Here is a 12,023-nt window from a genome sequence, read left to right as displayed (position 1 = left end):
GAACTGCCATCTTGAGCGGCCTGACTGTCCACCGCACGGTTCCCCTTTGATTACTGGCCTCCTTGTAAAAATCCAAGGAGCGACAATGTTGATTGAGCTTGCCACGGTTCATCCACAGCATTCCGGTTACACACGCTCTGCGGTGAAACGTACTATGTACACGCCCTGCTGCTCCGTCATTTCCGACTCTTTGCGACCCCATGGACTGTAGCCTGCCAGGCTCCTCTGTCCATGGGATTCCTCAGGCAAGAATACGGGAGTGGGTTGCTACGCCCTCCTCCAGGGGAATCTTTCTGAATCCAACCCGAGTCTCCTGTGTGTCCTGCATTGGCAGATAGATTCTTTGCCACTGTGCCACCTGGGAATATGTATATTCCCACCTGGAATCAAGATTGCTGGGAGAAATGTCAGTAACCTCAGCTGTGCAGATGACACCACCCTTATGGCAGAAAGTGAAGAAGAACTAAAGAGCCTCTTAATGAAAGTGAAAGAGGTGAGTGAAAAAGTTGGCTTAAAACTCAACATTCAGAAAACTAAGATCATGCCATCTGGTCTCATCACTTCCTGGCAAATAGATGGGGAAATAGTCACAAACTTTATTTTGGGGGGCTCCAAAATCACTGCAGATGGTGACTGCAGCCATGAAATTAAAAGACACTTGCTCCTTAGAAGAAAAGTTATGACCGATCTAGACAGCATATTAAAACGCAGAGATATTACTTTGTCAACAAAGGTCAAATCTATGGTTTTTCTTTCCAGTAGTCATGTTTGGATGTGAGAGTTGGACTATAAAGAAAGCTGAGTGCTGAAGAATTGATGCTTTGGTGGTATTGAACTGTGGCGCTGGCAAAGACTCATGAGAGTCCTTTGGACTGTGAAGAGATCCACCCAGTCCATCCTAAAGGAAATCAGTCCTGAATATTCAACAGAAGGACTGATGCTGAAGCTGAAGTTCCAATCCTTTGGCCACCTGATGCAAAGAACTGACTCATTGGAAAAGACCCTGATGCTGGGAAAGATTGAAGGCGGGAGGTGAAGGGCACGACAGAGGATGAGATGGTTGGATGGCATCACTGACTCAATGGACATGAGCTTGAGCAAACTCCGGGAGTGGGTGATGGACAGGGAGGCCTGGTGTGCTGCGGTCCAAGGGGTCGCAAAAAGTCGGACACGACTGAATGATGGAAATGAACTGATTGATAAATATAAAAATACGTACCTTAGTCGGGCCATGAAATCATAGCCAGGTGTTAGTGCCCCGAAAGACTGCCTTCGGATTTCTTCGGCAAAATCATAGGTAAACTTGTTACACTCCTGAAAAAGAAAAGTAACAGGTCACCCTATGTTTTGTCAGAAAAAGTCATTCTGGTTCCAGAACTCTGTGCCCACCACACAAGGTAATTATATAAGTAAGTGATAGTTGCTCAGTCCCGTCTGACTCTTTGCAACTCCATGGACTGTAGCCCGTCAGGCTCCTCTGTCCATGGGATTCTCCAGGCAAGAATACCATGCCCTCTTCCAAGGGATCTTCCCAACCCAGGGATTGAACCCGGGTGTCCGGCATAGCAGGCAAATTCTTTACCATCTGAGTCACCAGGGAACCCTGCCAAACAAATTACCTGGACCCTACAAAGCTAACCCCAGATGTCGGGTGCTTCATAGGCTAGAATCTCTTCTGGGCCTGATCCTCCTTCTGGTCCTTACCCACCATTCCTGGTCCCCAGGCAAGCTATGTGTTCCCCCAATTACAATCTGTTCTTTTTTTTTTTTTTTAAATCACCTTTGGAAAATCCTTGAAGGCTGGATTCCAATGCTAACTGAGCACTTTTTTTCTACGGACTTCTCTTAAGGCAACTCCTCTCTCCCACGACAATTCTGTGGCCTCAGAAACATTTCAGTTGCCGCTCTGCAATAGCGCTGACAATTAACACAAACCCTGACAACAGAGAAAGGAGTTGTGATGACTGTCGTCTGCAAAGAGCAGATCACAGTCTCTGGAGGTTAGTCCGGGGCAGAGGTGCTCAACAAAAGCCCCCCTGCTCCCTAAGTGGGGTCTAACAGGCAAGCCAATGCTGGATCCTCTGTTGGCACGTGCCCACGTAAAAGAATGCAAGGTGGGTTAACATAAGTAAAATACAGAGCCAGTGGGAATTTGCTCAGGGAACTCAAACTGGGGCTCTGTGACAACCTAAAGGGGTGGGATGGGGAGGGAGGTGGGAGGGGGGTTCAAGCCGGAGGGGACGTGTTATACTTCTAACTGATTCACGTTGTGGCAAAGCAAAAACTAACAGAACGTTGGACAACTACTGTGTGCTGTGCAATTGCTCAGTCCTGTCTGACTCTTTGCCACCCCATGGATTGCAGCCCGCCAGGCTCCTCTGTCCATGGGATTCTCCAGGCCAGAATACTGGAGTGGGTTGCATTGCCCTCCTCCAGGGGATCTTCCCGACCCAGGGATTGAACCCAGGTCTCCTGGACTGCAGGCGGATTCTTCACCATCTGAGACACCAGGGAAGCCGGGAAAGGAACTATACACCAGTGGAAAAAAATATCCCATGACAAACCATAATAGAAAAGAATATTAAAAATTAATGTATACATATATGTATACATATGTGTGTGTGTGTGTGTGTATAACTAAGTCACCTTGTTGCACAACAGAAACGAATAACAACTGTAAATCAGCTATACTTCACTAAAAAGAAATAAGAAAAATAGAATGTGGGATGGGAGGTTGGGAGTTAGTTTTAAAAGGAAGGGGATATATGTATACCTACCTGATCCATGTGGATGTATGGCAGAAACCAACACAATATTGTAAGTATCCTTCGGTTAAAAATAAATAAAGGTTAAAAAAGGAAAAAAAAAAAAAAGAATGCCAGGTGGATACAATGGCCACACAGGACGGATAGGAAAACTGAAGTTTGTAGGGTTAAGCATCTTTCCTACTATGTCATCAAGAATGAGTGTCACAGCCAGGATCTGAACCCAGATCCATCTTTGATTTTTTTAGTTCATCCATCCAGCAAGCTACTTGGCCTCAGGCCTTGGGCTAGGCACTGGGATTCACGAGATACACAGAGCCCCTGTGTCAGGGGAGACACTGCCCGAAACCGCCCATCCTAACTCGGCCCGATACTAACTGTTTACGTGAGTTATTTTACGACAGGAGGTTCCTGGTAAGGAACGTCCAACTAACAAGCCTCCACCAACTGGAGGAGTTCGGGAAAGGTCAAAAGGAGGACACCACATGTCCTCTCACCTCCCAGAATCCTCCTTGCTGGCATTCATCTTGACTGAGCAATGCATGCACAAACAGGAAGGCCCGTGAGTCAGACGGATTGCCCAGAGACAACCCGGAGACCAATCCCATCACCCTGAATCTCCAGACTGCAAGCCACATGTCAGAGTAGTCCTCCTGGGTTCCCTCACTCACCTGCTCTCCACCCAGGCGTCCCTTCCCAATACGCCCCTTGTGTTTAAAATGTTGTGCTTTTGAACACTTAAGTGTGAACTGAAACTCATCCCCAGGCATGGAAGTGTTAATCATTATTTGATGACTATTGCAAGTGGTTAAGAGCATGCACTTAATTAACAAATAGAATATTTTCCACCCGCTGAGGCCAGTTCTCAAAGTCACAGAGTGCATCACGACGGTCTAGAAGGAGAAAATTGATTTTAAAAACACTGTTGTTGTTGTCCTTTAACCGACTGTCTAGAAGCAGAAACAGATTTTAAAAACAGTGTTTGTTGTTATTGTTTAGTCGCTAAGCTGTGTTGAAGTCTTTTGCGACCCCATGGACTATAACCTGCCAGGCTCCTCTGTCCATGGGATTCTCCAGGCAAGAATATTCGAGTGGGTTGCCATTTCTTTCTCCAGGGGATCTTCTGGGCCCGGGGATTGAACCCGGGTCTCCTGAACATCAGGCAGGTTCTTTACTACTGAGCCACCATGGAAGGCTTAGAAATATAGACTGCATTAAAAATGAAACACTTAGTGAAAGCTTATTATTATTACTACTAGATACACTGCTTGAAATTCAGGGCTTCTTACCGTGGGAATGAAAAAGGTATTAAATTCCACTATCATTCCTCTTAAATTACAGGGTCACGTTTTGAGTTTATATGCCTGTCTGTAAGTAGAAGCAAGAAAAGACTTTATCAGCCGCGTGTTCCAGGCCTTGAGAACAGGCCCTGTGTTCTCATGATCAGTTAACGGAGAAGTAAACCTTGGCTTGAAAGAAACCAAGCCAGAGTTTTAAGACTAAAGAAACACTCATGAGCAAAATAAGGCATTTTATTTCCTTGTCTTATTGGCACCCCCCGAATAATCTTCTTCTCCAAACGGGGAGCACAGCTCTCTAACGGTTACATTTTAAAAGAAGTCTTAACCTTTTTGGTTTCCTAGGCAAAGGAGGACTTCTATGCAGTTAACTTAATAGAGTTAAACAATCATCTTCGCTGTTTGTTCTTAATTTATTGATGAGCAGCACAGCCTAGTTACCACTTAATTACCTCTATTTTCTGCGGCGCCGTGAGGAGAACTGAAGCAACCAAGGATCCCGCAGAAGCTCCGGCAAAGGCCTTGACATCCTTCAGCAGCTTTCGGCCGTGTTTGCAAAGTGCCGATGCTGCCCCCAAGTGGTAAACGCCCAGAAACCCACACGCTGCAAACGACAGGTTGATGTGTGGCATCCTAGCTGCAAAACTGGGGAAACAAAACCCAAGAAAGAAATGTCCGTAAGGTGGTATAGTTTGTTCCACACGGATGATAGTCATCATTCCTTAGAAGTGATGATATAAATACAATTATGTATGTTTAATTATATATAAATACACACACACACACACAAATATATATGTACTTGAGCTTCCCATATAGCTCAGTTGGTAAACAATCTGCCTGCAATGTGGGAAACCCCAGTTCGATTCCTGGGTTGGGAAGATCTGCTTGGTGGAGAAGGGAGAGGCTACCCACTCCAGTATTCTTGGGCTTCCCTTGTGGCTCAGCTGGTAAAGAACCTGCCGGCAATGCAGAAGACCTGGGTTGGGAAGATCCCCTGGAGAAGGGAAAGGCTACCCACTCCAGTACACTGGCGTGGAGAATCCCATGAACTGTATATATAGTCTGTGGGGTCACAAAGAGTATGTATATGTGTCTCAGCTTAGTCACTCAGTCATGTCCAACTCTTTGTGACCCCACGGACTGCAGCCCGCCAGGCCTCCCCGTCCGTCACCAAACCCCGGAGTCCACCCAAACCCATGTCCATTGAGTCGGTGATGCCATCCAACCATCTCATCCTCTGTCGTCCCCTTCTCCTCCTGCCCTCAATCTTTCCCAGCAGCAGGGGCTTTTCCAATAAGTCAGCTCTTCTCATCAGGTGGCCAAAGTACTGGAGTTTCAGCTTCAGCATCAGTCCTTCCAATGAACACCCAGGACTGATCTCCTTTAGGATGGACTGGTTGGATCTCCTTGCAGTCCAAGGGACTCTCAAGAGTCTTCTCCAATACCACAGTTCAAAAGCAAATTTTCTGGTCTAAGCATATTTTCAATCAAAATCTGACTGAACATCCAAATCTTTCAAGGAAACACTTTCTTTTTCCTCGCTCACCTTGACCCAAGATAATCATATTAATTTTAAAAAAATTAACAACAGTTTATATTTGTTCAGTACATAGATTATGCAGCCTACTTTCTAATTACTTGGCAAAAAGCAAATGGATTAATTTCAACTGGCAAGGCATCTGGCCTTCTTTATTAACCTTTTGAAACATTTGGGGGCCTAGGTGATTCGTAACATTAGTAACATCACTACAGCTTGTAGCAAATTCCAGATTAGAGACACATTTGCCCTTTGTAAGTGGCATCAGTAAATTTAAAATAGACAGCTTGGCTCCCTACCCGTTTCCCTTGTGAGCATTCCCTTGTTTTTTGTTTTGCTTTTGTTTTTAAACTGATGCTCACAATTATTCCATAATGCAATACTGAATTATTCAACAATGCAATGTATTTCATAGGGAAGTTTCTCAAGACAAACTGAGATGGCGACTGTCAAGGGCAATTGAAGGTTCAAAGAAATGTCACCTGCACCACCTGATGTTTGCAATAAATTTAACTGTAAAATATTTCCCGCCCCTAAACCTCTGGGGGCACAATTTCACTATGTGTATAAAACATTTACCCTAGCAATGCTCTTGGGTGTCACACTGGATTTTGGTACCTTCAGATTAGGTACTTGGCCTGGGCCTGGAATTTAGGAACCTAGGGCCCTGATCCATCCTAAAGGAAATCAGTTCTGAATGTTCATTGGAAGGAATGATGCTGAAGCTGAAACTCCAATACTCTGGCCATCTGATGCCAAGAATTGATGCTTTTGAACTGTGGTGTTGGAGAAGACTCTTCAGAGTCCCTTGGACTGCAAGGAGATCCAACCAGTCCATCCTAAAGCAGATCAGTCCTGGGTGATCATTGGAAGGACTGATGCTGAAGCTGAAGCTCCAATACTTTGGCCACCTTATGCAAAGAACTGACTCATGTGAAAAGACCCTGATGCTGGGAAAGATTGAAGGTGGGAGGAGAAGGGGACGACAGAGGATGAGATGGTTGGATGGCATCACCGACTCCATGGACATGAGTTTGAGCAAGCTCCGGGGAGATGGTGATGGACAGGGAGGCCTGGCGTGCTGCGGTCCACGGGGTCGCAGAGAATCAGACGCGACTGAGGGACTGAACTGAAGGCCCTGATGCCTGGAGCCAGGCCTTGCGCCTTCAGCCACTGAAGCCGAGCCCTGGTTTGGATTTAATTTCTTAAGGATGGAGCGGGGAGAAGGGTTTGGGTGCTCAGCCTCCAAGGAGCCGGCCCAGCGGTAGCAAGCCCAAGCCCAGCCTCCCACCCCCGAGGTCTGGCTGCGGCGGGAATAAGGACGCCCCCTACTCAGACTCGCTTGCCCCTTGGAGACACGTGGGCTAGTCCGGAACCTGCGGCTCGCCCCGCCCCTGCCCCGCCCTCGCTTTCCCCCTACCAACGCAGGTCTGAGGCACTTCCGCTCAGAGCAGCATCCTCCCGCCCTCAACCGGAACAGGAAGGCAGGGCCGGGCCGTCATTCAACTTGGCCCCGCCGATCAGGGCGGGGCGACGCGCGCCTTGGGCCCGCCCAGGAAGGTTCCGCGGACTGAAGGCAGGCGCCCGGTCTAGGACGTCATCGCGCTGACGCCGGCGTCCGCTCGGCCCCGCCTGCTCCGTTGAAAATGCCGGACTCAGCATGGCGGCGCGCGCTCCGCCCGCTTCACCCCGGTGTTTCTTCTCGCGCGGGTAAGGGAGACGACATTCTGGGCTCGTACCGTCTCCGGATAGCTAGGGTCGGCCCTTACCTGCGAGTCCGCTAACCTCCGAACCACCTGCCTGTGCCTTGCACCGGAAGTGCTTGGCTCTGCGGCCGGCCGTTTCCCGGAAGTGCTTTCCCGTCTCCTCCGCCTCGAGGCGGTTCCGACGGTCAGTGTTTGGGCGGGCTCTAGAGGCCACCTTGGGGCGGGCCGTCCCTCGGCTTTTGCAAGGCAACCTGTGATTTGTTGTCCTTCAGCATTATTGGAGAGGCCGAACTACGGCTTTGGGCAGCGTTCGGTTCCTCAGGCCGCCTTAGGCTGTGTGGACGCAGGTTGTGTTAACCTTTCTGAGCTTCCCAGCTGACTTCTCTACAAAACGGGGTGGCAAAATGCGAGCTGGCGCTAACTCGTGGAAGTTGGTGCTGCAGAGCCGGGCTGCAATGGGCCAGCCTCTTGTTTTCGTCAGCGGGCACCGCTGCCCCTGGATAGACCTCAGCGTGGCGGCCCGCACTCGGCTGGCATTTCCATCCAGAGGCAAAGGAGCGGCGGCTCCTTCTGTCCCCGAACAGTGTCGTCCCTGTCTAATCCTAACAACCAAGCCTGGAGGAATTGGCGGGCTTTGTGGTGGAAGGTGGCACAGATCCCCTTGTTGGAAGACAGGTTTATTCCCACCGAAGCTACAGAAGAGAATCTGAAAGATGCCAAGAGTGTCTCTAAGCAGGAGAGGGAGTGGGCGGGAGCTCTCCTAAATGGCCTTTCCCCTGCGCCTCTTCTTTCTCCCCCATTTGAAGTGCCAGGGCCCTGCACTCTGCCCGAGGACACTTTCTGTAAGCAAGAACCCCGGATGTTATGACTAAGGAGGCGATTTTTTTCTTTTTTTTCCTTGTAAACAGCCGATCCCGAAGACATCCTAACAACTATGCATAGTACGACTGCATTATGCTGAATTCTTGACTCCATTAGGATTTAGTGAAGGGCAGGGGGAGTGCGTATCAGGAAATGTAGAAGGACGTGCTGTTCAATCTTTCATCCTTCCGCTGCCTTCTAACTCTCTGGTAGGGTGTGGTCTTCCTAAGAGAGCATCTTCCAGGGAACTTACTGGAAAGGAGGAACCCCAGGCCTCAAATCTCCTGAAGCAGAGTCTGCGCTTTAGCAGAATCCCCAGAGGTTGCTCTGCGTGCTAAAGTTGGCAAAGCCCTGGCCTAAGGCCTGGGGTGGTCTGGCTTAAAGTGATGTGGGGGCATCACAAATGTAAGAAGGGATAAGGTCCGCAGGGCCAAAATCTGTGGTGGCGGGGCCAGCTGCTTCCTGCATTTGGGCACTGCCAGCACGTTGAGAAGAGGGCGACAGAGGCCGAGATGGTTGGTTGATGGCATCATCGACCCAATGGGCATGAGTTTGAGCAAAGTCCAGGAGATAGGGAAGGACAGGGAAGCCTGGTGTGCTGCAGTCCAGTGGCGTCGCAGAGTCGGACATGGCTGAGCAACAACAAAAACAAGCACGTTGATTCTCAGAAGACAGATGAGAAATGTGTCCCTGGGCCAGCAAGGATGAACACCACGACTTTGAGATCCTTTGTTAAAAGGGAAAAGGAGATCACCTGCCGGTGAGTGCAATCCCACCACATTTAAGGGTCAGGGAAAAGTGTTCACAGGCTCCATAATATAACTCTTAAGAATTTAAACTCTTTAAAAAATAAAGAAACATCCCTCTTCTCTCCTTTTTATAGCCCTTGTCATACCTACATGCAACTAATTAAAAAGTTCATTTTCATGCAACTAATTAAAAGGTTCAGTTACCTTTCCTTTCCTTAAGATAAGGAAGAATATCAGATTTAAGCAAATTTGTTTTCATAATCTCAGCTCCGAGCATAGTGCTTGTCATATAGTGCATGATTAATAAATATTTGCTGTGATTGTTGGGTTTAAATAAATTACTCTTGTGATGTGAGTAAATAGTACTTTAATTACCCTTTAAGGTCTTTTTTTTTTTTTTCAGTAAATCTTTTGCCTGTTTTTGTCTCTCCGTTTTCCCTAGTAACTTAGTTTTGAACTGGCTTACTTACTAGCCATTTATCAAACATTTAATAAGGATCCATTTGTTTAACAGACACAGTGCAGGTACCGGGCACACCCAGTTAACAGGAATTCATTCTTCCTCACTTAGAGCCTAGTGGGCAGGGAGGCAGTCAATGTGTAATTGTAGAGGCATGATCGTGCGCTGGTACACAGCCATGCCGAGATGCTGTGCGTGTCCACACTGAACTGGGGCGTAGTGAACCCTCAGCTCTGGGAGGCACCCACGAGAGCAGCTGGCACAGAAGCAAAGTGCCCAAGGCTTTCCCTGTCCTCAGCTTGAGTGACAGTCGCTCAGTGGTGTACGCCTCTTTGCAACCCTATGGAATAAACAGTCCATGGGATTCTCCAGGCCAGAATACTGGAGTGGGCGGCCTTTCCCTTCTCCAGGGGATATTCCCAACCCAGGGATCGAACCAGGGTCTCTTGTATTGCAGTTGGATTCTTTACCAGCTGAGCCACCAGAGAAGCCCAAGAATCGTGGCGTGGGTAGCCTATCCCTTCTCCAGCAGATTTCCCGACCCAGGAATCAAACTGGGGTCTCCTCCATTGCAGGCGGATTCTTTACCAGCTGAGTTATCTGGTTGGACCAGCTAACTGGAAGGACCAGCCAGTCCTTCAACTTCCTCCTACAAAATTTGATCACGTGTTTTCATCAGGGAGAAAGATGCCGGCAAGGGATGCTTGCCACCCCTCTGCCCCAAGGACAGGGCCTTATCTCAGAGTCTCTCCTGTTCCAGTCTGCTGCCCACGTGGTGGGATTTGTGTTCCAGCCTTGGCATCTTTGCATAGGTGAAGAGGTCTGTGGGACATGCCATCATTCGTGTGACACCCTTATGGTCCTCCATGTGGCAGCTCCTCACCCTGTCACCTCCTCCCAGAGCTCTGCATGCTGAGCCTGATGGAGTTGAAAGAGGAAATCACAGGCCTCAGTTCCTGGGGGTTGTGGCCAGAGCGTTGGCCCACACAGCAGTGCCCTTGCCCCAGGGCATCACGGTGGTACCGCAGGTCGCCATGGCCTGGTGAAAGCATTCCTTGTGTCGAGACCACCATGGAGTCCTGAGGAAGGCACTTCTGCAGTCCTGGAGTAGAACATGCCCTGGGAACCCACAGAGACGGAGGCTGCGTTCCTTCCCACTGGTCGTCGTCCCTCAGGAGGAAGGGCAGGCGGTGAATGAGACCACAGGGCGGGAGCCAGCCTGGGAATAAAGGCGGCTTAGAGGGAGTTAGCGCAGAGCCGGGCCTTCCCCGGGGCTCATTGGTAAAGAGCTCGCCTGCAATGCGGGACGCCCGGGTTCCATCCCTGGGTTGGGGAAGATCCCCTGGAGAAGGAAAGGCTGCCCACTCCAGTGTTCTGGCCTGGAGAATCCCATGGACAGAGGAGCCTGGGGGGCTATGGGGTTGCAGAGAGTCAGACATGACTGAGCGAGTGAGCATAGCTCAGCACAGCACCACGCTGGGAGACACAGACAGGGAAGCTGGCCTAGGAGGTGTGATGGCATTTGTTAGGCCTGGGGAGGTTCCTCCCCATACCACACCCACCCTTTTCTCTTTGTTTTCTTGAATGAGTTGAAACTGAATTTCTAAATCTTGCAAGCAGAACTGTTCTTCATAGTATAAGTGCCTTTTCCCTTACACCTGTGTTCTGTTAGAAATAAGCTAGAAGAACTGACCACTTGAAGTAAAACTCGGTGACTCTATTCTAAATGGAAAAAAAAATTTTCAAACCATGTATGAATTCTACATGTAATGTATTTTTGGTATATATGTATGTATATGTATATACACACATATATATGTATGTGTATATATATAAATAGCCTTCCCAGGTGGTGCTAGTGGTAAAGAATGGTAAAGAATCTGCCTGCCAATGCAGGAGACATAAGAGATGCAGGTTTGATCCCTGGGTCGGGAAGATCCCCTGAAGGAGGGCATGGCAACCCACTCCATTATTCTTGTCTGGAGAATCTCCTTGAACAGAGGAGCATTATGGGCTAAGGTCCATAGGGCCACCAAGTGGGATACGACTGAACCGATGTAGCACGCAGGCATGCATGCGTATATGCAAATGTATGTATTTAATGTGTGTGTATATATATGTAAAACAGAAGACGATAGTAACATCTCAAAACAGTTTAAAACTAGGGGTCCTTAAGAAGTGTCAATTACTTGTTTGATCCATCTGAAAATATACAGTACAGATCCTCACATAGCCTAGAAACTAAATATCAAACTTTTTCCATTAGAGAAGCATTTTTAAGGTGTAACCTTTATGTATAAACTTTGTTTTAATTTCACAGGTGAAGGGTTCCAAATACAATATACACTGAACTGAGAAACAGAAATGGAAAGGTTTTTTCTCCAAGTGTTTCTGTTATTATTTATACCGCTTGCAGTTGATATTCTGCATAACTGTGAGATGGAGCAGATAAGCTTTCAAAATTTTCGTACTTAAAAAATATCTTTTTATACCAAAGGAGTTTAGATCTTTGGTAGCTAGGTGTTGGTGTTTGGGGGTGATGGTGGGAGAAGGGTACCAAGTGCAGGATAGAGTCCTAAATATTTTTTAAAGCCCAATAAAAGAAAATCTGTATTCTTTGTCCTGTTTTTTTAAAATTTGTTTT

At 48.0% G+C, this 12,023-nt stretch overlaps 1 protein-coding gene across 7 annotated transcripts in view; it reads right to left on the bottom strand.

The window, feature by feature from the left end:
- PNPLA4 (patatin like phospholipase domain containing 4) overlaps positions 1-7,530 on the bottom strand; it is a 101,302-nt gene extending 93,772 nt beyond the window's left edge. For 6 of the 7 annotated variants that reach the window (XM_043895529.1, XM_043895525.1, XM_043895523.1 and 3 more), the window contains exons 1-3: positions 7,373-7,530; positions 4,516-4,708; positions 1,220-1,314 (exon numbers count right to left, since the gene is read on the bottom strand). In XM_043895529.1, coding sequence (XP_043751464.1) covers positions 1,220-1,314; positions 4,516-4,695 — 275 coding nt within the window. In that variant the 5' untranslated portion in view covers positions 4,696-4,708; positions 7,373-7,530. Of the gene's footprint in view, positions 1-1,219; positions 1,315-4,515; positions 4,709-7,023; positions 7,158-7,372 lie in introns of those variants that run through there. The other variant, XM_043895524.1, reaches the window with a different exon arrangement.
- Positions 7,531-12,023: the final 4,493 nt, after the last annotated feature.

This window comes from Cervus elaphus, chromosome X (assembly GCF_910594005.1).
Source record: "Cervus elaphus chromosome X, mCerEla1.1, whole genome shotgun sequence".
Lineage (NCBI taxonomy): Eukaryota > Metazoa > Chordata > Mammalia > Artiodactyla > Cervidae > Cervus > Cervus elaphus.
The sequence above is the reverse complement of the archived record's forward strand: the minus strand, read 5'-3'. Positions and strand labels throughout refer to the sequence as shown.